This window comes from Gavia stellata, unplaced genomic scaffold (genome assembly GCF_030936135.1).
Source record: "Gavia stellata isolate bGavSte3 unplaced genomic scaffold, bGavSte3.hap2 HAP2_SCAFFOLD_34, whole genome shotgun sequence".
NCBI lineage: Eukaryota > Metazoa > Chordata > Aves > Gaviiformes > Gaviidae > Gavia > Gavia stellata.
In genome coordinates this window covers 3944396-3970211 of record NW_026776320.1, presented here as the reverse complement: position 1 = coordinate 3970211, position 25816 = coordinate 3944396, and the positions used below count along the sequence as shown (strand labels likewise).

Below are 25816 nucleotides of genomic sequence, written 5' to 3'. Positions count from 1 at the left end.
AATACCTGATTTTTTTTTAAAAGTTCACATATTATTACTCATGTCAGTAACTCATATGCTTTTGCCTAAATACCAGGTACAATTACTCACACATGCAAACACTTCTGATTTTGGACTCTAAAGTAAGTCTGATGTTTAAGGTAGAATTGCACTTTATATATTTTTATATAGCCTATAGTAAAAGCCTGGAAGAGTCAAGAAACTTACCATTATGCCACCAACTACACGACACCAGGTGTCAGAATTAGAGTTTTAGCTTACAGTCACATTAAAGGTATATGACATGCAATCAGATTCTAGTTTACCCTCCTCTTTCCAAATAAAACCTAAACGTTCAGCTGCAGTTCTGATTTCTCCCTGCTTTATACTGTATTTTTGCAAATGTTATTTCGTGCTGAAGGGCCCAACCCCTGGTGCTCAGGGGTTAATTGGAAAGCATTTGACCCCTCAGAGGCATTCAGGCAGATTTCTTGAAAGGAGAATGGCAATCACACGCTGTCAGCTTTGATTTCATTAAATGCAAAACTGACTATGTAAGGATTTACGTTACACAAAAGGTAGATTTCTACCCCCGAAGAGTAATTTTGGTTGCTAGTCAAACTTCTTCCCTGCTTCCCCCTGGGAAGAAAGTCTGTGGAGAAAAGCATTGCACAGATCACAAGAAAGGCAGGAGAGTTCCTGGAAGAACATTTCCCACTAGTGTGGGACGTGTCTGAACCGTTTGTTTAAAAAAAGCATGACCCAGAGGCTTGTAAGCAACATGTGGACAGAATGTAATTAATCAGGAGTGAAAACTAAGGTAGAATTCTTCTGCTCTCTCTCGTCTTCCACCTCAGAACAGCAATGGGAAGAGATCACTGCACTAGATGTCGTCGTGGTACTCCCCGTACTTTGCTGTGACAGGTTCCTCAAGATGAACTGCTGCACCACCCATTAAGGCAAATGCTGGGTACATTATGCCAGAGCAGTCCACCTCGCACTCATAAAGGCATTTCATACGGCCTGCGTCGTAGAACCCCACCTTGCCTTTGTCACAGTCGAGGCAGATGCCCAAGCACGATGGCAGGGGAAGGATTCTGCTCGCTGGATCCTTGGGGGCAGCAGGTGTTGTGGGGATAAAGAACTTCTTCATGCCTAAAGTGACCAGTGTGAAAGGCTGTGGTGAGTCAAAGAAGGCATCTTCACTCCCACTGTCATGACCACTGTCTTGCTCGTACCTAGAACAGAAAAACAACCATTTGCTTTTGTCAAATTCTGAAGGGGGATCAGTGATGTGAACTGGAGAAAACATTTTTGTAAGACAAGAAACACCACATGGTCACCTGCAAAACCTTGTGGGGTAAAAATATACCTAAGCCAGGAGGGAAGACGCATTTAGTAGGTGGAGAACACTCACTTGGGCCACTTCAGACAATAAATAACAGCTAAACGCTAACGAGGACAAGACCACAGAAGGCTTTACTAAGGAGCGGATGTATCTAAATGTACTCATGCTAGGTAATCATTAATGAACCTACAGGTATAGCAAATTAGTTAACTTGAAAAGTAATTTAGCGACTATGACTAATGATTACAGACAAGGTATGTTTAACTTCATTTACATAATGTTAAATGACACGAGTAAATACATTTAACATGACTGTTGTCCTATGAGTTTTCCTCACCACTGCTGTATTAAATTGTCTTTAAAATTCACAACACAAAAAGTAGTGGTTTAAGTTTTTGGTTTGGTGGTTTGGTTTTTTTTAAAGCGCTCTGCCTGGAGGTTTCCATGAACCCCTGTTTCCCAGCTGGTTACTGGGGAAAGTTTGTGGCCAGATTTGTTCAGTCTACATGCTTTTGCCCCCTACTTCTGTCACCAGATGAAGACACACTGGAGAAGCACACATTCTTCTGTGCCGACAATCCCTAGCTAGGTTTGCATTTTTGGGATGTCTGGGGGGAGATTGGATTTGTGTCAGCCAAAGTTTTCCAGGTATTTGTGTGGATAAGGAAAAAGAAATCAGGAAATCAGGATCTAATTTCTCACTTTGCAAAAAGCCTCCGTCTGGCTTTAAGCAGCTCAAGACACAGGCGTTCTTACACTTTCAGTATGTTACACAGGAGGAAGCTGATACATTTTTTACATTCCTGAAAAAGTTAAGAGTCCTCAGGAGATAGCCTCCCAGCCTGCAGTTCCTAGACACATCCAGGCTTACTACAACCATACTTCAGAGCTGAAATCTTTTTATTGGTTTGTCCACTGTACTTTGGCTTGGGATCAGTAGCACTCCAGTACCATATGCAAGTGTATAGCCTGGGATAAGCCAGTGACTTGGAATCCACCGTGACGCAAGCTACAGCAAAGATACACAGATACACACAGTGAACATTGTACCTCTGAATGGCTGCCAAACCTAGTATGCTAAGGAAATTAAGGCAGAGTCTTACTATTGACAATTAAACATTGCTTCAATCTTGCAAGTGATGCTTTTTTTTTACCTTCTTGCTTTAACTGGCACATCTTGACATCTATAGGAACCTCCTTTCTTTCCCAAAAAGAATGAAAATAGGACTCTGGATAATTACAACACCTTTCTGCTAATAGCAGGGGATGAACAGGACAACCTGCTTACAGCATATCCTTCAAGCTACTTTCCACTAGTTAGGTTCACCTTGTGTACTAATTGCGACCAGACTCACTCTTAACTTATTTTTTAAAAAGCCATCTCCTTATATAAAACATGTATTGAGCAAGAGTCTGCAATTTACCTTGGGCTGGTCACATCATGGGTATTATGGAACAATTTCTGTATCTGGTTGCTAGAAACAACTCCCACTTTCACCAGGTATGAATAGGCTTCCACACGAAAAGCCCAGACGTGCTTCCCTTTGGCAATCCCGGTGTCGCCAATGATGTAATCCAGGGTTGTGTAGCATCCGACCTGCATGCGCTCAGATCCCAGCAGTAGAGGAAATCCAGCCCTGCTTTCCACAGAGGTTCTTCCTGGGTTCAGCAGGAGATGTTCGCTGTTGTACCCACATTTGTCATCAAAAAGAAAACTGAAAACTGAAAAACAGTATCCAAAAAAATTTCCTCTTAGTTAAGTATTTGGCCTTCTGTGCTTATAAACTACATTTTAAGTCATGCTGGCATCAGAATTTCTCACTTTTAAAGGCTAAGGGAACGTCATGCAAGCTAAAACGGTCTCAGCACGCCACCTACTTAACCTGTTTGTTAACAGTGCTTCTAAACATTTACGCAACCGGTAACAGTAGAGTAGAAGTCTGGGAACTACTGGAAACCACCTACAGCTCTTCACACCGACAGACACAGATTCAACACCTTGTGGACAGAAGAAAACCCAATACCTGGAGCTGGAGGCGTACGCAAAATAACTTCTCGGCTCCAAGGGCTACAGATGGACCCTTTATATCCTCGAACTCTAAAGGCATAGGAGCTGTCATCATCAAGATCAGATATTACTTTGCTCTTGCTGCAAACTTTGATCTCCTGCCACGTCGCACTCTCCTCTTCTCTATTAAGCTTACGATACTCAAGAACATAGATATCAGCTGAGTCTGTCTTCCCAGGGCATTCCCAGCTGATCAGAGCTTTGTTGTACATTCTGCTCTGCTCTTCATTGATTTCTGGTATTTCTAGACCTGGAATGCCAGAGATTCAGGAGAAAAAAACCCTCAAATTTAGATATCTGTTGTTTTAGAATTAACCATACAAGCCCTTTGTTGAGTGGCTATAGTACTTGGGGGGGGTGGGGGTGGGGGCAGAAATCTGACTCAATCCGTTAAAGAGTACAGATGAGGATGGTTCCATTCATGCACTTACATAAATCCCTTACTTTCTGTTTTTACTTCGAAAGTTGTATTGTTTATTTTTGCTGGCAGCTAAAAAAGCATCTAAAAGCCTATTCTTTTCTGTCATGTTAACAAAAAGCTTCTAGGAAGACCTAGTATTACTTAACTACAATGTTTTGGAAGCCAATGTAAACTGGTACTGAATGCAACGGCATCTTAGCTTCTTTTTCAAAGCTGAAGCTAGCATTGCTGCCAGGTAATGCCTTGTGGATCACAGAGACAGAAGGGACAATGCAAGTCACAAGACTGAGTTCTGCAGCTGCAGCCCTGCATAAGTTTTGCCTCTTTCCAGAGAAGCCCTTCAAGTCGTAACTTGAGAAAGACCTGATGCTCTCGCAATTTACCATTGGAATGGAAGGACAAGTCACCAAGGATCTCTTCTTGCTTAGCTATGTCCACCACAAAGTCTTCAAAAGTAGTTTCAGCTGCTGGCCTGAAGCTCTTCAGAGATTCAGTAGCTTTTTGGATTCTGAAAGCACAGAAGCAAAGGGATGGCAGAACAGAGAAAAGGGAATTCACATGTGTGCATTCCTTAAACTAAAAATGCTAGGTTTTGCTTTATAAAAAGTGCTGTTTTCATGTACTTACTGATGTCTCCCAGAAATTTCTGTCTCTCTAGACAGAATTCAAATGCAAAATTTAAGGTCTTTTGTACATCAGTGTAAAGGTATCAGTGTAAAGATAATGAAGAGGTAATCGTTCAGCTGGTAGAGCATTTTAACAATTTGGGGCATTATGTTCAAAGAACAAAATAGATGTGAAGCGCTAATGGAGAACAGCTATTAAGATCAAAGACTTTAAAGCCAGAAGAGACCTGTTAGATTAACTTGCAAATACCCGATACAATCTCTGAGCAAAGGAATGTGTCAGTGAGCTGAATGGGCTACCCTTCCAGTGCAGTCCTACTGAACAAGGCCACGTGTTGTCACAGGACAGAGCCCCTCCTGACTGCTGTTTCTTAACGCACACTGTAATGTAGCAATTTCTACTGAACGGTACTGGGACCATCTCTGAGCCTTTGCAATACAAGGTACTGCATTCAGTACTTTGCTAGCAGGTGTCAAAAGAATATGACTGACCAGACATCCTGGAACAGTATCTGTACTTCAAACAGAAGATAATTAAGATACCTGTCATGAAGCTGTTTTGCTGTTTGAACAAAACAAGATGGATCAGTTTCTTTAAGCACCTCTTGAGCATATCCTACAAGGCCATTATTTTCCAGGAGCCCTTGATATTCCTCTGCTTGCGTTTGCAATTTTTCCAGCCTTAAATTCTTAGAAGTTTCAATTGCCCTAAGAGCTGCGGACTTCTTCTCTTCTAGGACATGAGATAATTTCTCAAAGCTCTGAGATGCTTCTTCTTTAGCTCGTTCACTGTTGCACTAGGAGGGAACAAAAGACATTTTAGACAGATTCCACAGCACTGTGGCTGTGTACAGAAACATACCTCAAGTTGTTCAAGGTATCACAGCAATCTAGTCATCCATTTGACAGACAAGACTAATGAGCTTTGTTATGCCCATCAGCACTGAAAATGTGATCAGCACTGCACCCAAGCTAGTGAGCGTTTACTGGATCAACACAGAGAACGAAGAGCAGGAAAGTATTCCTCTGATTATGTCTTGAGTTACGCATAGCACGTGTCTAAACAGCTCATGGAAAAGCACTGTAGAAACAGGTCAGTTTCTGAAGTCTTCATGCCCAAGAGCTAGGTGCTCCTCCACCTTCCCCAACCACACTGAGATGGGGGTCCAGCCCAGCTTCTCACATATGCCCTCAGAACTGTAGGGTCACCTCTAACTAGTGCCCTGGATAAAAGGAACTACAAAGCACAGAGACAATCTTTATCAAGATGCAGGCAGGGCCAGGAGCTCCTGCAATTTCTGCCATTGTGTTTTTCAGCTTGTACGTGAGCTCCCAGCTCTGACTCTTCTGCAGGGAGATTTTACTCTTCATTCTGACTTTATTGCAACATCCTCAAGGCGGCAAACAGCCAGTGTAAATTGTGAAGCACCGTTAATACACAAGAGCTGTAAGTCTAACCCACCTCTCTTTGATTAAGGTATCAAACAAGCTTTCTTTCAATTAAATTTACAGCAGCACCCAAAACTTAACTTCCCTCTGTATGTTGCCCATATTTCCAACACTGTCAGGATTAGGTCTTACCATTTGTGATTCAGGACTAACACAAACTGTTCAGAAATTGTTTTACTGGCTAACTGAAAAAAGCCAAAGGATTTGAAACACTTCAGTGAAAACAGTTTGAGTCTCTGCTGTGTCCCTGCAAGGGCTATCCCCAGCCAACACGGAAGACACTCTTACCTCTGTTTCTTTCAGCAGCAGATCCAGCTGTGTGATGTGAGCTTTCACCTGGCTCTCCTTACTGATGAGGTACTCAATATCTTTTGAAAGCTTCTCCTGTGAAAACAAAACAGCGAGCTAGCAGAAGAAGGGTATCCCACCCAAACCGACAACCAGCACAGGCAGGTCATCCAGCTAGCACTCGCTTTATCTAGTTACAAGGACAACAGCCTGCCACCAGTTATGAGCAGCAACCCTGCGGAGAATTGCTCAGTGACCCGCAATGACTGCACAGGGACATCAGGCCACTGATGTGGGCAGGACTGGGGGCACAGCCTCTAAGGACAAGAGGTAACAGCCTCTAAGGACAAGAGGTAACAGCCTCAGCTGGCTCAGTCTTCCCCAGCCACAAGTGCCACCTTCTCTTAGGCTAGGAACATGAGGCTTCAGGACGTTACTAAAACTTACAGAAAAGCCACGTTAGTTATTAACTCATTTGTAGTAAGATTTGCTAGAAGAATGAGTGGTTCAAAGCATGAACTTATGAGTGTCTCTGCATTTCCCGACTTGCAAGAGTTAACAGCTGTACAGGAAAAGCCTTGCAAACAGGCAAGGAGGCCAAAGAGCACAAGGCAGGCTGGTCTGGTCTTCCCCCCCACCCCCGCCCCCCCTTTTTTTTTTTCTTGTGAGCAAGAGAGGAAGAGAAGGAAGAAGAGGAGGTAGAAGCAATCATTCTTTAACAACAAAGCAATGTTTGCAAGTCTTCCCTGTTGTACTGCGAATTAACAGCTATGCAACTTCAGAAACATACAAGGTCCCAACAGATACTTCCAATGCAAATTTTTCAGGAGTGCTTCTGAAGTATCAGCTAATCCAAGCCACAAGGACACTTACCTTAAAAAAGCTAGATTGTAAAGTATAAACTGCTTAAACCTTTTGCATTGGTCAGTACTGCTATACAGTTGGCTAAAACAAGGTGGAAGGACTTTTAAGAGGTTATGTTTCAAGCCTCATAGAAAATACAGTTTCTCAGAAGTGCGCTATGTCACACTAATATAGATATTAACAGATGTTGCACAACAGCATGCCTCATGACTGGTTCAGTGTCCTCTAAACACACATCCTGGCTTCCTGCCACAGGGAGTTTGCCCTTACACCAGAAGCTCAGTACTTTTCCCCTTCTTAAGGCCAGGTCCAACAATATTTACTTTTACCTTAAGGGTTTTGTAGGCAGTTCTCATGGTTGTTACTCTATGGTTTGCATGACATCCACCCAGTTTACAAAGATGACAAACAGGCCTTCTGCAGATTTCACAGTACATGTTTACCCTCTCCATTTCATGTTCTGGACACATCAAAATCTGAAAAAAAAAGAGAGCAGAGAGAATGCAGGTGTACTTCCAAAAACTGAGGTGGCCAACAAACCATCAAAACACTAAATCACCCCACAGCAGCATCTGATTTCATCAGTGGATTCTTTATATTCAGTTTATCTTCCACCTTTTATATTTGTCTATGCCAGTGAAAGCCAGCAGATGAACACACACAGTTTCACGAGGTTCACAGTGAGTAAACCTGTAGCGATGTCTGTGTACACATCATGTAGCCTCCATACTGCAATCAACCATTTTGCTAATCCCTGAAGTTGTTTGTGTGCCTCAAGCTCCCTACACTCCTGTTCAGAGCTGTAAATGCAATATATAACACAGCCACGCTGTCAAATTCAACTGTGTCCATGCCAGCATCTCTTGAAACAACTACGAACTGTCTTAAAGCAGGAGTTGACATAATACTGTAATGATTTAAATTTAAGCTAGACTCTGATCAGCCACATAGCCATTGCTCTTGGAGCAACAGATGAAATGCAGCCACACCCCCAGTCACAGTCATTTTAAAGATAAAAGGCTCCAGTGTTTCATTTTTTCTGTCTGACTCCAATTACAAGTTGTTCATGCTGAGCGTTAATTCCAGTACCAGCTTAAACAGCATTGCGAAAAAGCTGGTGTTTGCTAAAAGTAATCTTTCAAAAATTGAACACGTTGAAGTAACTGCTCGAAGAGGCAAAAAAAGTGCTGCTCAACTCCAAGCTCAAGCAACAGATAAAACCGTCTAAAAGGGGGTGGGTGGGGGTGGGTGGGTGTGCTTGTGCACATGTGTGCGTGTGTGTTTTAAAAAAAAACAAATGCTTTGCCTCGTTCCAGAGCACTGAAAGACATTTGGGTCCATCTACTCCATGTTACCAAAGAGAAGCTCTTGAGAAAGCTTTTCAGTGTCATGTCAAGGAGGAGAACACGACATCAGTGCCAACAGTCAAGCTTTAAAAGCATCATCTTTTAACACACGCACACACATACAAGAAAGGACAGGAAAGGGCTCAAAAATAGAAGTGAGTAGCATAAATATGGACACACTAAGCTAAAATTGCAAACCATCTCTGAAACCAACTCTCAAGCCCCAAATGTTATCTTAGTCTATGGTGAAAAGCCCAAAGACACCAGTCTCGCTAGCACCTTGGTACATAAGACTGTCATTCAGCAGAATATGCAATAAGCTATCCCATTGTCATTGACTGCTGGATTCGGGGGGAGGTGCGAGGAGGGAAGGAAACTTTCAGGAAAATCATCTGTGCAGGCAGACATGTTCAAAACTGCAGTCATGCTGTCAGCAAGAACAAAAGCTTATGGTTCACTCAATGAATAACAGCAATAGTCAAAAAAGGAACAACGGTCCCAAAAAGCAACTACCATTGCACAGATATGTCTGAAGCTATATGCAAATGCTGCAACCCAAATTCTGTAAGATACGGGATACTTACCTTGGGTCTGAAGTTGGTGGTTGGTCCTACATGTTTATGTTGGGCTTTCACAGTTCCCCAAGGATGGTGTATTTTGAAACATTCGTTGCAATAGCTTGCCCTGCAGTCCATGCAGCTCTTTGTGGCCTCTTGAGGTGGAGGTTTGCAGAAATCGCACATAATAGCAACGGCTGCCCTGGCTGCCTGTCTGTATCTTTCCACAATGGTTTCCAAAGTAAAGTTGCGAAATAAGCCATTGATGCCACGTTCTCCGAGATCAGTATCCCGCTGGCAACCCGGACAAGGAAACAGACTCGATCTAGGAGTCAGTGAATTACGTTTTCTGCCTGTGTAGACACCAAATCCTGATTTAGGAGGAGTGTAAACAGAAGAGGTTTAGATTTTAAAGGGAGAAGCACAGGAATTTATGAACCAATTTCAAACTATCGTAGCACATCATCCAAACCAGTACAATACCAATTCATATGCACTCTGCCAAGCCAAAGAGAATACATTTGCCATGACAAGGTAGTGTAATGTCTGAGTTCAGGGGGCATTACAAACTACTGCTCTAAAACTTAATTCTACGGTAAGGTTAATTTAGCTATTCCAATCCTATCTTCTTCGTCTAGTTTTGCATGCACTCAAGCCGCAGCCTTTCAAAAGACTAAACACAAAACCTTCCGGAAACCAGTTGGTTTTAGGCTAACTGGCTGCCCACATAGAGAGCAACAGCTTCGTAACACGCTGAAGTGTAAGATGTCTATTCCCAGAGTGAGACTGGTTATTCCCAGACAAATATAGCCAACTTGGAGCTCCCTGAAGTTTGCTTTGGCCGAGTCAAACTTATCTGGCTTACCCCAAGAGGCATCATAAAAATATAAAGAGGAAAACAAGAGAACTAGATATCACCAGTACGAAATCTCAGCCAAATCATTCAGTCCAAATACGTAGAGGCTGACTTGGCCCTTGCTGAACGGCCTTGATAAAGGAGGGCTGCTAAGTAAGCCCCGCACACCAAAGGGGATGCTGAGACGGTTATGTCTGAGAGATTCCTCTACCTTGAACTGGGGAACCCCAGATCTGCATGGTTACACAAGGGTACAGCTTATCTCTTTTCATTTCAAAAGGGGACAGTAGAGAAGCTGCCCTCCTACGAAACAGCTATGCACAAATTTCCCCTCTTCTCCAAAATAAAGTGATCCAAGGCTCAAGTCAAGTCGCAAGCCTAGGGATTCTTTGGAGCCTGTTCCAGGGGATGGCTCACACAGACCCAAAAACTATTTACAGGGTAACATTCTTGAGGCTATCAAACAGAGAGTGCATCCCCATGTCTCACTCATGAACCCACAGGGCACAACTATCAAAATTAGTCCTTTATGTATTACTGAAGCAGGTTAAGCCAGTGTTTAGGCTTAACATGTATCCTCTCAGCCTCCCCTTACAAAGAAATAAAAAACCATTCTCTCGAGCTGGAGCATGGTTTTAAGATCCCCTTGAGATGACGGCATGTTGGTATAACTAATTTGTAAATAGAGGTATGACTTCAAGCTGAATTCTTAGTGTTGAAATTGGTTCTTCTTCAGAAAGTGAAATTTGGTCCCATCTGTATTTAGTGAGGATCTTCCCATCAGAAATGTTGATGCTTCATTTCTTTTTGAAGTGTCCTTTGATGCTATCCAAAAGACACTTGCCTTGTGTCACTCTTCTGTGGGTGCTTCACCCAACAATCCAAAACCTCCCTACCTCTCACGCCCTTTCCAGTCTCTTTAAAAAAACAAACCAACACTCCTGTAAGAAACTAGTTCCTTTAAAAATCTTCAAAATGTACCCCATGGTAGTTATGCATCACTATCAGCTAAGAAGCCACAACCAGAGCATGAATAAATGTCAGTCTCAAACTCGGCTGGTCTTATGCTTTTCTGTAGGTTCTGAGCAGAACAGCTAGACTGCATTAACAGAACAGTATGGGTGACATCTAGTAGCATCTAAATGTCAGGTTCCCAAGGGAGCTCTGCCTCCTCTGTGCACAGCGTGGATGGTGCCACAGCACTGCCTGCGCACCCCATCATGCTAGATCACTGTTTCTACTGCCCGACAGAGAGCAAGCTGGAGGGCAGCTTTCCACGGAAGATTAAGGATTACCTCCTTACTTACACTGCTGAAAGCAGCATGGGGGGCCTGGTCCCCACGCACAGCCTGTCTGATACTCCCACACTTGGCAAGCCACAGTTCTCACAAGGAGGCCAGGTCACCCACGGTGCGCCCACCACTCCTTAGGCACCCAACCTGGTGCCCTGATGTCCACGTTGTAAAACCACGTAGTGGACAGCTGCAGCGGAAACCGGTGACCGCTTCAGTCCATGCATACAATGCCGTGACAGAACATCATGCTTACTGAGGAAAAAAGGGACTAGACTTGGATTTGGGAGATGGCAGTCACCAGTGGGCTCTCTTCGTTCAAACTTCACATAACGCTGCAGGTAGAGAGAGCTGAGAAAGCAGCTGAAATGTATGCAGAGCTAAACAGTGATTGTGGGGCTGTGCACCCCATATCCAGAAAACAGGACTGTAATGAAGACAACTAGCTATTTCGTTTGGGGATTCCCTCAAATGATGCAAGCCTCAACCTGCCAAGCTACAGCAAACACAGCATTTGCTTATCAAACTGATCCTGAAAGAGTACCAGTACTAACAACTCAAGAGTTGTTTAAAAGAAGTGGGTGAAATAAAATATTTGAGCTTTGAAAACTGGGAAGGGGATGATGAACGTTAGTAACATACGAAATACAAGACACAGCTTTAGGGTTTGTCTTGTGGGCGACTCTTCCAGATCACTGCGGACTGCGGTTTTAAAGTGGACAGTTACGTCAGAAGGAAGCCTAAAAGCCAAGATGAGGTTTCTTTCAAGAAGTACTTTCGATGTATCTGTGTAAAAGAACAACTCATCTGTGGATTACACAACAGCTGTAAGAATCTTTCTAGTGTGACATCACAAAGAGCATGAGGAGTGCTCCTTAAAGCTTCCAGAGCAGACCACACTGGAAGAGGCGGTTAGCGCAGTCTTCTTACAGTCATCTGTCTCCCAATTCTGCAACCGTGCAATAACCATCGTCTATGGAAAATGATTTATTGTAAGCGTAATGAATTGGGTAGGACAAACCCATCATTTGCAAAGTCTGCAGAGGCTCAGAAGGAAGTCGAACTACTCAATTTAGGCTGGCCGAAACCTGAGAGAACCACCTCAACAGTACCACTGACAGGCAATAAAACTGCTGAAATCTACACCTCAACATCGACGCTATTGAACATGATGCTACTGCATCTCAATGTAACTGAAATACAGGAATAAACAAATACAATGGTTACAAAGATTTACAGGACGCCACAAAGACTGATCTATTATATATGAAATAGAGTGCACTGTCCTTAAAAATATTCCCATTGTTCTTGCCACAGAATGAACAAGACTCGCACTATCCCTAAGTCATCTCTTTAACTGCATCAGGAGTACCGGGAAGACATTTTACCAATGCAGACGCAATTCGGCTCAAGTCAGTCGAACACATAAAATAAGGAAAACACGCAAAAATTCCGATACGTACCTGATCTACTAATCCTGTCCATGCTGGAAGAAGAGCTTTGAATTTGAGGGCTACTCTGATTAGAGGATTCAGAGCCTCCATCAGCAAAAGAGTCTTCAAATGCAGAGAGTATTTCTTTCACACATTTGTGACAGACATTGTGCTGGCAAGGAAGGATCAGTGGATGGGTAAATAATTCCTTGCATGCTGGGCAGATGAGCTCTCTTTCGATACCCTTAATGGTAACCTTCATGACAGAAAGAGGGAAAAACAAGTGTAAGTGCAGAAAACGTGAGCCAGCAAGACTTACTGCACAGCTGTATGTCTGTATGTCACAAAAGCCCAGCTCTCTAGAATAATCGTTCTATTCTAGAATCGCACATTCTAGCTGGTTTGAGGCATTCCGCTGGTTAACGCTGCAAACAAATCTCAATTAACATTTATGAAAGCACTGACAACATTCCTTTCAACTGAAATGAACACCGCCACTAGGCAAACTCGGTTCATCTTTAGGTCATGTCTGCCTTGCAGGGGAGGAAAGGAGAGGAGGGGAGTAGTCTTAATTCCACTCAAGGACCTAGTGAAACGAAAGCAACCATACTTCTTAACAATAGGAATCCATATGTTTAACTCAGCTCGCTCGCTCGCTTTTCAAGAAGGGGGGGTGGGGGAGGGAGAAAAAAGAAATTAAGTGTCAGACTGGTTAAACAACAGGCTTTCCCGCCGTGTAATCCACATTTAAGCACTGGAACTGCCTTGACTTCGTTAGGCTAATAGTTCCAGTCCGGAACATTATCTGTTTGTTTATTTATTTCCTGCACAAAGAGCCGCCCGTGGATCTGTGCAGCTCTTCAGTAATTTAATGACCCCACAGCCATCTGGCACTGCGCTCCGAGGCCGGAGTATCTGCCGGGAGAGCCAACGGCAACCGAAACCCAGCGAAGCATCAAGTGGTGGGCGCGGACACCGGCTGCCCAGCGCCCGCTCGTCCCCTCTCGGGTGGGTTTTCACCGTCCAGCCCGCCGCCAGACCAGACCGACTTTATTTATGCGGTTCCCCCGCCAGCACCGAGCCCCGTCTGAAGATCTAGGGGCCAGCCCTGCCCGCCGCCCCAGCACCTCGGGCTGCCGCCGGTGCCGCTCCCAGCCGGGCAGGGACGAGGCTGCCGGCGCACACCGCGGGGGGCAAACACCCCCCAATCCACCGCCCCCCCCGCCCCCCCGCAGCACAGGGCGCAACAGCGGAGGGGACGACAAACCCCGACCCGGCGGCCGCGTCCCCAGGCTCCCCCCGGGCACCAGGGGCGCGGCGCCGGGGCGGCCACGCCCGCAGCGGCAGCGGCCACGCCCGTGATGTTTCTGCACGCCTGGTGTTACAAAGAACTAGAGAACACATGTAAAGATGTTATTTCACATCTGCTTTAGAAACCACCTTCATAAAAATACAAAACACTGTGCTTGAAATGATTCTGATAATGCCAGTAATGCACAGTCTGTATATTCAAACTGAAACATGTTACTTAACCGAGGCGGGGGGAGAACGGACTGGTAAGGACGTGAGTTGTCAGCCTTCCAACTATGTTTTGAGTAATAATTTGCAAGCTTCTGAATAACTCTATTACCCCTTAACCACCTCCGCCATCCCCAAACTTCCCGATGTTACAGGCAGGCTTTAAAGGATGGAGCTCTTCCTAAGCCCTTGTCTACATTGGCACACTACCCATCGCTGACATCGGATGTGGTTTATTTGGGGCCAAATAAACTAGCAGCCGCAGACCAGAACAAAGCCCCTTTGGCTCTGCTGCCACCTTTGAAACAGTGTGAAGAAATTGGTCTTTGGTGGCACAGCAAGGCAAACCATTCTACACTTCATGCCAGAGGTGTGGATGCCAGCAGAGGTGGGTGTTGCTAGCGTGGACAAACCTAGAGCACACATTTTCCTCCTGTTGTCCCACAGCCTAAATAGCTGTTTTGGAAACTGCTTGTTAGTTACTAGAAGGTGATTGAGGAGAACTTCATGGATACATCACGTAACTTTTTACACACACGCGCGCACACGTGCACGCATGTGTCTATATCCACATCTGTAAGTGTATATGCTGTGAGCTTACAGGTTGAGAGCTTTAGGAAAAAGAGTAGTAAACTGCTGCGTACAGAAGAATGTTTGATTTGGGGCGAGAATTTTATCTAAAAATGTCTTTTACCCTTTAGGATGGCGCCAGAAGTTGCTGCAGTAGGAAGAAAAGGTGCTGCATAAATGCATCATGTTGTCCTGGTAGCATCTCTTAAATGGATGGACTTCTTCCTGCCAACTAAACAATGTCTTCAAAATTCATGTCAGATATGTACTGCCATGTAACCTACAGAAATACTCTTGGATTTTTTAGAGCGCTTCTGCTAATGATGGAAAGCAACTTCCAGCCTCCTGAATTAAAGGACAAAATGAAATGGCAAGTACTTTTCTGTTTCAGTAGATAATGATCATGTAGTTCACTGGGCAATTGATTCTCATGTTTACCACTTCCTTTTGCAGGTCCAATAGTTTCCATCATTCTGTGAAAATGGTACTTAGAAAAAAATCCTAAAAAAAGACCGACAGCTGAAAAGTTACTACAGGTATAAATTTATGTATGGGATTTTTTTTAAGTTCTAAAATTAAAATATGCTTAATATGAGTGGTTGGAATTTTAATCTGTGTTTTTCCTTCTGTCTTTCAGCATCCTTTTTGTTACCCAGCCATTAAATCCAAGTCTTGCTATTGAACTTTTGGATAAAATGAATAATTCTGAGCATTCCACTTACCGTGATTTTGATGACGATGATCCTGAGGTGGGAATACATTTTAATCACAGACTCAGATTAAGTTTTCGTTTGCCGACAAAACTAAATGCTTATGCTTTCTTGAGCCACAGAATGTTTTGTGATCTGGGAACAGGCTCAAGGGTTGCTTTTACTTTTGGTTGTGCTGCTCTGTCACACGTACAGGCCCTTAGCAAAACTCATTATATTTGGGGGAGAGACACTCAAAGAGAAAGAGATGAAAACACTTTAAAATTTTGTTTGCGGTTGTCCTTCAACAATTTTGCAGCAGTATGTGTGGACTGCTTCTCCAGTCCCGAGTTCTGGCGTGCATTCTGCTTTCTGTTTCTTTGTGGAATTATGTTTCCATTCATCTGCAAAGCAAGCATTCATAAAAATCGTGTTCTACCTCTGCAGAACTTGTTCTTTTGTTCCTCATTTGCTTTCTTATGAGAAGGAGAGAACGATCCTGTAGTTGTTTTTGTCAAGCAGTTTGCTATGTGTTTCTTGCAGATTCTATTTTCTCTCTTGGAATACTCTGAAACTCCATTTCACCTACAGGTTTTGTCAAAGACAAAGTTTCTGACTTTCTGCTTTAACAGCTGGGAAGAAACAGCACGCTTATGGAAGGTGATAAGCGGTGCAGGACTGAAGTGTTTCATAAACAAGAGAAAACAGATATTCTGTTACTGCATCCTGTCTTCATACTTAACTGTATGTTAGTGAAGACTTTCCAACTATCAATACCGTTAAACTGAGAGGCCAAAAAGGAAATGTTATCTGAGCAAAGACAAATGCCGGCCAGCATTGTCTTTACTTGCTCAAATCCAGTGTTTGAAAAACCCTTGTCTTGAAGTTAAAGACACTCTACAGATAAAATGTCTCCAAATAATTCTAACTTTCATGTACTAAAAAGTACATGCAATCTTTATTTTTAGCTTCCGCTTGATTTCTGTCTGTCTTTGTTGCTATTATGCTAAAGAAACCTGCTAAAACCCAGGTACACAATACTGGCTTTAAAGTGAATATATTTTGGAATTGAAGTATTTTATTGTTCACTTCTAGCCTCTGCTAGTGCCTCAGAGGATTCATTTGACAAGTAGAAATGGGAGAGGAGAAAAGACACGCTCTGAAATAAACTGTAAGCATGTGTACTATGACAACATTAACTATTCTTAAAATAATCATTGATATTCACTTATTTCAACTCGTATTCTGCATAGCTGACGTATATAGAAACAGTTTTAGTGATATTCAGGAAAAGAAAATCTTACGCTGTTTCACTTACGGATATAGTTTCTAGATGACTATGCAAAAGAAACATTAGTGTAAAACATTTGAATGCTCCTTTTGTCAGCACTTCAGCAAATGTCACTATTGCTTCATCTTAACAGAACAGGACGCAACCTGAGCTCTTCTGAGAGCTGTTTGGTATCCCACTGGTATCCCACTGGTATCCCTGCCACTGCAGCAGGGATATTCGGAGTGATGCCAGATTGTGCTAGGTAGCAGAATGGCAGAGGAAGATTTTTCTGCCTTAATTTAGTCTCTTGTTGTGGTTTTTGCTTTTGAACTGAAACAGTCCTTTAGAAATCAGGAAAGGAGGTGGTTGATCGCTGGCCATTAAAAGCAGACTCCATCCCCCAAACTGTGGTCATTCTTTTGCTTGAATTAAATCAGAGCAATCCTTGGAGCTTTAGTTGTCTTTTCTGAAGCTAAAATTGTGGGAAGGAGTGTTAAAGAGTGTCTGCCAAAGAGCTTTCCTAGAAGATGCGATAAGCTCTCTCCAAACTTCATTCATGGCTCTTTAGTGCTATTGAATCGCCCCAAAGAACGTGTTTTCTCTAAATTACATCTGTATTGGTGCTCTAAAGAGGGCACTTGACGGCCTTGTTTGCTGAATGGTTTTCCTCATCCTTCCTAATGAGCGGGTGGGGCAAGTGGCGATCGTGCTGCCTTTGTGACAGAAGAGTACTTTCTGTGCCCCTTAGTTTCCAGCAGGCACAAGTTGGGGGTGTGCCTGTGTCAGAAGTTTCCATCAGTGGGGCTGTGATGCACTCATTAAACTGGATTTGCCTTTTTGGTTAGCCTTTGGAGCTGAATTGGGTCTAATTACAGTCCAACTTCGATTCTTGTTTTCCTTTTCTCCTCTGTAGTTGGTCAAGTAAAATTTGGTCCACCCTTGAGGGAAGAGACGGAGCCACATCGTGAGTTCGTGAGTTACAAGCAGCGTGGGCTATGCTCTGCACATTATTCCCTGCAAATGTCTGTGGAGGAGGAGAAATCCAAGATGTGTAGCATACCTCCTTAGCGCTACTGAAGTTGGTAGTGATTTTTCTGACAAGTAACATATTGGTCCTGGATCTTTTGGTGCCATTGCACTATATGCAGCAAGACCCCTTATTTGTGGGCTCTGCCAGGTGTGATGTATGTGCTAAGCAACAGCCCTTGGTCTTGTGGGTTTCCCCTATGCTTTATACCTCATTGCCAAGTATATCATTCCCTTTAATTATAGAGTTATTTTTTTAATTGTAGAATTACTGTGCATATTCGAATGTTTCTCTCCCTTGTCCTTGTATTGACACTTGAGCCACGCCGAGTCTGGCAGTTGATGTATTCTGTGAAGGTGTGTTGCCAATGTTTTCATCCTACGGACCTGTCAGTACAAGGGGTGTGAGAACTCAAGCAGTGAGGGAAAAGGTGTCTGTGCTGCCTCACGCACGCGATTGCAGCAGCTTCCTCTCTTCTGTGGAGACTGTTGCTTTCCACACTTGTGCACTTGGGCAGTTTCTTCACATTCCTGGATAAAAAAGACACTCCTTTGCTTCCTTACTGCAGACTTCTGTGTTCTCTTTGTTTTTCTAAGGCAGGTGTTGAGGTGAAAAAGTTGGCTTAGTGCATAGGTGGGAGGGACATTGGCTTTGCTCTGAGTTGGTTTTGGGAAGGGTGTGTAGCTGGGAATGTAATTTCTCTTCTGAAGGCTACAAACTACACGTGAGTGGGATTTCTGGCGTAGGTTTCCTTGTACTGCTCTGTCGTTGTACTAAAATCTCCTTCCCCGTGCCTTGTCCTTTGGTAGTGGGTCAGCTGGCTCTGGGTGTATGAGTTTGTACGTGATCTTGCTCTTCCTCAGCAATGGCTGGACAGGTAGTCTGCAGGTTCTAGTGCCCGTTGGAGACAGAGGAGAATAGCTTACCACATCTCACGTAGGACTTATGCAATTGTTTCAGATACGTTATTTAGACCTTGACATGACTGCATACCAACATCATTTCGGAGCCCTGGTTATACAAGTGTTTCCTAAACATGGTAATGAAGTCAGTGTTTCACCATAAACTCATCACCGTAAACTCCAAAAGATTTTTGAACTGATTCCAAGTTATCCTGGCTTTGCTCCCCTGTTGCATTGTCTGGATTATAAAGAAAATACAATTGGTAGCATCGTGTAGTTGAAATTATAATGCTTGGCTCCTTAAGAATGTCATTTATTTCTACAGACACAGAATCATAATTGCAAAGAGATGTTAAGGGAGAAGCTGAAGTTTGAAAAATACTTTTTCTGTTTCTTTCTTGCTTTATCAGTTACTGACCAAACCAAACCAGTTAGCGGACAGCTTCATGGGGCAGAGACGTGTTTTCCTTGCACCTTAGGAACCTGAGTTGCTAAACCGGGGAGAGGGATTTTCTGCAGGGACTAAAGCACCACTTTGGAGAGCACTTCTTTGTCCGGTGTTGTTGGGAGGGAGGAGCAGAGCCTTTTCCTACCTTGTGGGTTAGCAATCAGGGCCTTTGCACTTTGGAATGGCAGAAGCCCTTGCTGCTCCAAGAAGGGACTTGAAGGATCCAGATTAATTCTGCTGATAAGGAAATCTCTTAGTATGGTCTGCTCCTGTTGGAGTTTGGGTATTTGAAACCTGTCCAAAGAACTTGCCTCATCTCCCTGCCTGTAGGGAAGATCCCTGATTGCTTGTTTGGATCTTTCTGAAGAGGGCAATTAACTGGTCCACTGCTCCTATCAGAATGAAGCATGCAGTCCTGATCTGTCCTTTCCAGATAAAACAGAGCTATGATTTTGAAAATGATGATGTTGGGTCTAGAGACCAAAGAAAAACTGTATTTTGTCATTAGATATAGAACCGATGGACAATTTAAAGTGGCATGTCAAATGCGAACTAGAGCTCTGTTCACAGAATGGCTGCTCCAGCAAAGAGCCTTAGCACAAAGCAGGCTGAGGGAGAAGTTTGTAACAACCTACACGCTCTTTTAAATGCAAGCGGGAGCAAGAGGTGCCTGTCTGTTCCTCCAGCACTAACAGTGTGGATCCCTTTTCCTTACAGCAGTTCTTCTGACCCTTTTGCTTCTGTCTCACTAAAGCATGCTTAAATTTGATGTTTATAAGCCAAAGGACTGGACCGCTGCAGCATGAGGAGTTACTGGTGGTGGTGGTGCCTGGAGATGTGGAACTGGCACATACTTGCCTCTAACTGAGGCAGTTTGTCGCTCATTGCCACAGCTCAGGTGGTGAACAATAATCCATTCTTTTGGTGTGACTCGGTAGTGTCTGGTAATGTGACCGTACCCTTCGCTGTGTTTTACCTCCATCCCCAGAACTGGCTTAACATGGTTTGAGTTTCAACTAACAACTTTTGTTTTAGCAAGAAACTTTCCCTTTGTGTCTACCTGGCTTTCAGTCACAATGTAAATAACTTGAGTGTCTTGATCTCTGTCTAACAAACAGCCTGGCAGGAGTGATTTTTGGACAATTCAGAAGAAAAATACTACACTGCAAGATCTAACCTGGTATTTTTCATCTTATACCTTTCTTTGTCAGTGTTAGTTTTGTCTTTGTTTTCCTTTTTCAAAGCTCATGTTGTGCCCTGTTGTTGTACTGGTGTGTTCATCTGTGTAAAAGCCATTCAGTATAAGGATGAGTCTAGATGTGTGTTTCTGTAATGTAGGAAGGAATTCTTAGTATGTGCAGTACTGAAAGCATTTCACCCGTATTCATGTTTAGTTGAATCATTTGTATAGAAGGGGCTCAGTATTAGGCACTCATTCTAATTTCTTTATTTAACTGCCTTGCAAAGCATAACTTGTTAATTTTTTTGAAAGTGATTAAAAATAGAAGAGACAGTCTCTTTGTATTTTTGTCTGGTGGTTCCTTTAAATAGTCGCATGAAAGACTATGAAATTATATAAATGTAAGTCTCTGAATTCTCCAGATGGTAATTATGTGACAGAATGAATATACACTGAATAGCAATAACAGAAAGTGGTGTCCTAAGTGTTTTCAGTGGCATTTGGCATCGTTTACAGTCTGATACATTCTCGACATTTACTGCACTGCTAAAAAAATTGGTTCCCAGTGTAGAAATTACTCTAGAAAGAGAGTTTTCTTATTTCTGTGCTCTTTAGGCACTGTGTAGTTCAAAATGTAATGCTTTTAAGTCTTGGACATCTTCATATACTGTTAAAGAAGTTAAAGAAATATTCTGTACTAGATGAAGAGCATTATTCTGCTAACTTTCTTTGATTTGTGAGATGTTGCATAGAAGTGCAGTGAGGGGAACATGGAAGACTGGGGTGCTTGGGAATGTCTTGGTTTGTTTTCCATGTGGTGTTTTTTGTTTTGGATTTGTTTGTTTGTTTTGGCATGAGTTGGCTTGGTGTGACGTGAATCTGCCAATACCATAGTTACTGAGAGCTTAGACTGTCTTCCCCGTTCGTGGAAGGAATTTCCTGTATTGCTTGATTATGAAAATGTTTCATAAATTGTGTTGAGATGAGTAGCTTAGATTTCTCTGTACGCGGTTGGAGCACCTCCATCGTGTGCAATAGCTCTGGTTTGGGGAGTGTGGTTTTGGGTTTTCGGTTTGGTTTTCTTTTGGTTTCATCTTTTCAGTTTAACACTTTTTAAAACCTGCCTTTTTCAGGATACTTTCAGTGTTTGTCGCATGTCTTGCTAGCCTCGTATCTGGGGGTCTGAGAGACAGCTGAGAACATGTCTCCTAACTGGACTGTCCTTTCCCATCCTTCTTTTGCCCCATGCCGTTCAGTACCCTCTTCAAAAATTATTACTATGACCAAGCTTATAAAGTACTGTTGTTGTCCCATTCGTGGGAGGGTTTTTAAAGTCAATCGACAGCACTTTCTGTGTTTCACTGCTTTCTTCACAACCTCCTGTGCTCATTGTGAATCAAAGAGGAGAATTCTGGTTTGGTGGCAATGCTTCACCCATTTGTGAGGTTTTTCCAGTAAGACCTAATCCTTCTTGAAACTAGGAGAACTATTTAGTAGTTGGTTCCTTCTTCTGTTGTGGACCAGCACACACTGATCAGACTTTCTCTCTCTGTCTCTGTCCTTCCCCCACTCCCCGCTCCTGCTCTGACAGTATTGGCTTCGGCTACGTTCAGTGAGAAAAGTGATATGTGGATTTTTCAAACATCATCAAGAGGAAAAAACTACTTTTTCAGAAGCATAATATATCACCTACTACTGCTGGGGTCTTTCCCATGCTGTTCTACTGGGTTTATAAAATACCTTATGAGCAGCAACTCTTTTGCGCAGCAACGTGTCTGTAAGATCCTGCCCCCAAAAAATCATCAGAAATTGAGACATATTGGGGGCATCATGAGTCATAAAAGGTATACAGTCAAGGTTGGGAGCAAATCTGGGGAGTGCGTGAGAGTTTTTTTACCTATTACCTCGCATTTGGCACAGCTGGATGGATCGTATGGCAGCTTATGCAGTCACCATGCACATTACCTTTTAAAAACTTGACAGCTACGATGTGGTTACCCTTAAAAAGCATTCCTCTCCTTTTCCTCTTCTCCCTCCCTCTGCCACTGTGCTCCTGAAACAGCTACCTGGATCTGCCAGAAGGACGGAGAAATTCAGTAAAGGTCTTGTTTGCAGGGAAAATTCCGTGTCCAAACCCCAATATCCCTTCATGCAAATGGCAAACAGACAAGAACAAGATAGTACTCCTCTTTGATCTTCTACAAATGTACCCCTTTGATTCATATCTAAAGACAGAATAATAGAATATTGTGCTCTAGGTACAGGGCTCTTCTCTTTTTCAGGATAGGTCTTTTTTAGTTTTTCTGCACCTAGACAACAAGTTTCTGAGGAACTTACTAACTTGGGCACCTTCCGCCGTTTCAGATTGTCTTGCACATTCTGCTTCCTGTCATTTTGAGTTCCTCCTGTTCCTATTCCGGTCATTGCACTGTGTTTTGGCAGCTGTTTTCTGACAATCTCCTTTGCCTCAGGAGCAGCAGAGGTATGCCGGTCTTTAAAAAAAAAAAACAAAAACAGTCTTACCTTCCTTGCACATTAGACTTCACGTAGGGTAGACCTCAAACAAATGCTTCTCCCATATTTTTCCCTATCTTTCTGTGTACTTTAAAAGCATTTGTTTGGATACAGACTCAAATAAGTGGGAGCGCTGAGCATTGCATTTGCAGTGAGCTCAGTAAATGGTTTAGATCAAAGTAATCTTCTGCAAAAATATGTGCACCTTTGCTCTGGAACAATTTTTGAGTTTTATGCTATTGATCCTGGGAGAAGCACCTGAAAATCCAATGGCTAACGACATGTATGAGTGTTCATCTTGTATTGCGGCAGCCATCACGATGACAGTCTCGGGAACCTACCTGAGCTGGTGTGGTAGGACCCAATTTCTGTCAGTTGAAAGGTTTTTGCTGTAATTAAGCCTATGTTCAGAAGCAGTCTCAAGTACGTGACATGCTGAGGAAGAACGTGCAGCTTCTTTCAGGTTCTTGTTTCCACCAGGTCGGTTCCCCGTTCGGGTTCCCTGTGTGGCGTTGCAATGGCTGTGTCAGTGTGGTGGAGGGAGGTGCGTGGGGTAGAGAGAAGGCGGGAGTAAGGGCTCTTAAACCCAGCTTCTGCAGAGCTGTTGCTGTATGTGTAAGTGCATCCACCTCCCAGAGGTGACGTGTTGTACTCAGCAGTGGTGGGGTCAGCCCAGGGGAATCTGTACGAGAATTTGGCTTCTAGCCCCAGAAGCCCCATTTCTGAGCAACAGAGCTTATTGTTGTTCTGATTCAAAACAAAAGGTCATGTTGAGCAAATAAAAATATTTTCATTCAGGTTATCCTTATCTGCAAGGAAGTATTGTGGCAAAAAATCTTTCCTCCCTTTCATAGTGAGCTGAAAAATAATACCAGTTTGTTACAAATCTGCAATATAAAAACTCATGTATACACTGCATGTAGGTGAGCAGGCACTTCTTTATTGCAGCGCTGGACGCACAGGGGATCACTCCACCACGTGTGCGTGCCTAGTTTCTCTGCTACAAAAGTTATATACAATCAAAGTATACATATTCATCATATTTCCATATTTCCATGAATATTAACATATTCATACGATTTCCGAGAACTCGTTAATATATGTAAAAGCTCGTGAGGCATGCGCCTTCAGGTACACAGGTGGTCGTCTAAGGTCCTCTGGTGGTCATCCATAGTCTTCCTCATGGTGTCCTTTAGTTGAACGCCATCTTTGCTCAGGTTGGTTGCAAAATCCCATTCTTGGAATCTTCTTAAGTTTTCCTCGGTTTCCTGACCAGGTCTACAACTTATCATTCTCTTGACAAGCAAATCCTGCCTATTCACAGTGCTACATTGTTCAGCAGTTAGTTTATGATGAAATCACAGATAAGTCATACCTCGTTACCTTCATACAGAATATATAAAATTTAATTTTTATTAATCGCTCTCTGGATTATACTATTCTATCAATATCCATCCTTAAAATAATCAATGGTTACTTCTATTAATATCTATTGATTGGCATTCTTGATATTTGAATCAAGATGGGAAAGGTAAGGAATTTTCCAAGCAGCATCATTGGTGCATATCAGGTCACATTGTCACGGGACTCAAACCAGACTTTTCTATTCAGTTCTTCATCGTTCCATCTCATTACTGTTAGTTCCTTAGTATGGAACAGCGACTCCCTGGTGAGGTTCCTATGGTTATTGTTTCTAACGGAACAATCCTAACATATGCATTTGTATTTTATTATTTTATTGATTAATCAAATTTAACCTTTCTATATGATTAATTCTTGATTATTTTTTTAAAAAATCAGAGTATTTACAAAAGTTCCCCCCTGTGAAAGTTCTGAAAATTATTTCAATACTTTCATTTTAATCAGTTAAGCTGATTATGTGCATCAAGTATAGATGCCAAACGAGTTAATTGATTCATCATCCTCCAATTTATGATATGTAGTATTACTGTGATTCAATCCTAATGCAATAACAGGGTAGATGGAATATATTGAAGCATTATGTCTAGTTAATACAAAAGTTGTGGCTGTACTTGTGATGGGATCGTGGGTAAAGTTTACCAAATTCCACCAGGACTGGAGTTTTTTCTCTAAATCAGTGGCACTATCTCAAATTATTTTCCGAATCTCGGTGGGGAGATTGCCTTCTTCACCCTCTCTTATGATTGAAGCGGCCACTGATTGCGCCCACAGTTGAGCCTGGATACAACTGAGAACCAAAGACAGGTTATCTTGGGCCACACCGAGTGCATCTACAACGAAATTCATGGTCTTCCACATTGACCTTTTCCCATTTTGGTAATATGTTTGACAACAGCCACTGGTTAGTTTCTAAAGCCAATAGGGAAGATTGCAAAGGCCGTTGTAATTTAGCCAATTCACTAGATGGAGTAGCCAATTTGTCTCCTGACATATTTTCCTAATTTGCCTTTTTAATGTCAGAATGTTTTTAAACAAGGCCTTTTTGCTCAAGCTTTAGACATCTAAAAAGTGTCTACATGATTCACACCTGCATGAAGCTTTGCAAATCACACAGTAGTCACCAAACAGCTATATTGCACAAAGATCCACACAATACCACACCTTTCTTAGCTTAGTCTACATTGTAAAGTGCTGTTTCGTAGGAAGAAACTTGTTCTGGAAAAATAAGTATCTGGATAGGCAAGTACTGTTGAACTGTATTTCTGAAAGGTGACACTTCCATCGTAGCGGAAAAAATCTGACAGTGTGTTGTCAGTGCCTCTGACAGTGTGTGTTTTTATTTAATAAGCTGGACTAAGCACCATAGAGTACTGTAATGAATGCATCCTAAGTATTCAGGTGACACCAAAAGCCAAATCAATTTTTAAACTCAGAATGAGATAGATACAAACAGACATATCAAAAGGTAGGTAAATGTTTAAAGTGGCGTCAGTCTCTGTCCAGGAGAATAAGTAATTGCATAGCAGAGCACATCTTAAAGTAATGTAAGATAAAGCTATAGTAGAAAAAAACCCCTAAATCTTTAATTTTTTACTTCTATATTGTCAAACCAGTAAAATTTAATCTTTTTAAAATAAATGAGTCTGAGAGACTGTCGTCATATCTAAGATAGTGTTCAGTTTATGAGTATTTCCATGAAAGAATGAAAGGCCAAAGCCTGGTGGTATTGGTCCAGATGCTTCTAAA

General features: G+C 42.6%; 1 protein-coding gene across 1 annotated transcript; it reads right to left on the bottom strand.

The window, feature by feature from the left end:
• Nucleotides 1-862: 862 nt before the first annotated feature.
• Nucleotides 863-14177, bottom strand: LOC132320868 (E3 ubiquitin-protein ligase TRIM36-like). The gene is made up of 12 exons (XM_059834493.1): nt 14158-14177; nt 13409-13442; nt 12538-12771; nt 10699-10708; nt 8974-9299; nt 7373-7519; nt 6180-6275; nt 4986-5239; nt 4200-4324; nt 3352-3645; nt 2752-3049; nt 863-1217 (listed from the first exon to the last, which is right to left on the bottom strand). The coding sequence occupies exons 1-12, from the start codon at nt 14175-14177 to the stop codon at nt 863-865; spliced, it is 2193 nt and encodes a 730-aa protein (XP_059690476.1).
• Between the last annotated feature and the right edge of the window lie 11639 nt (nt 14178-25816).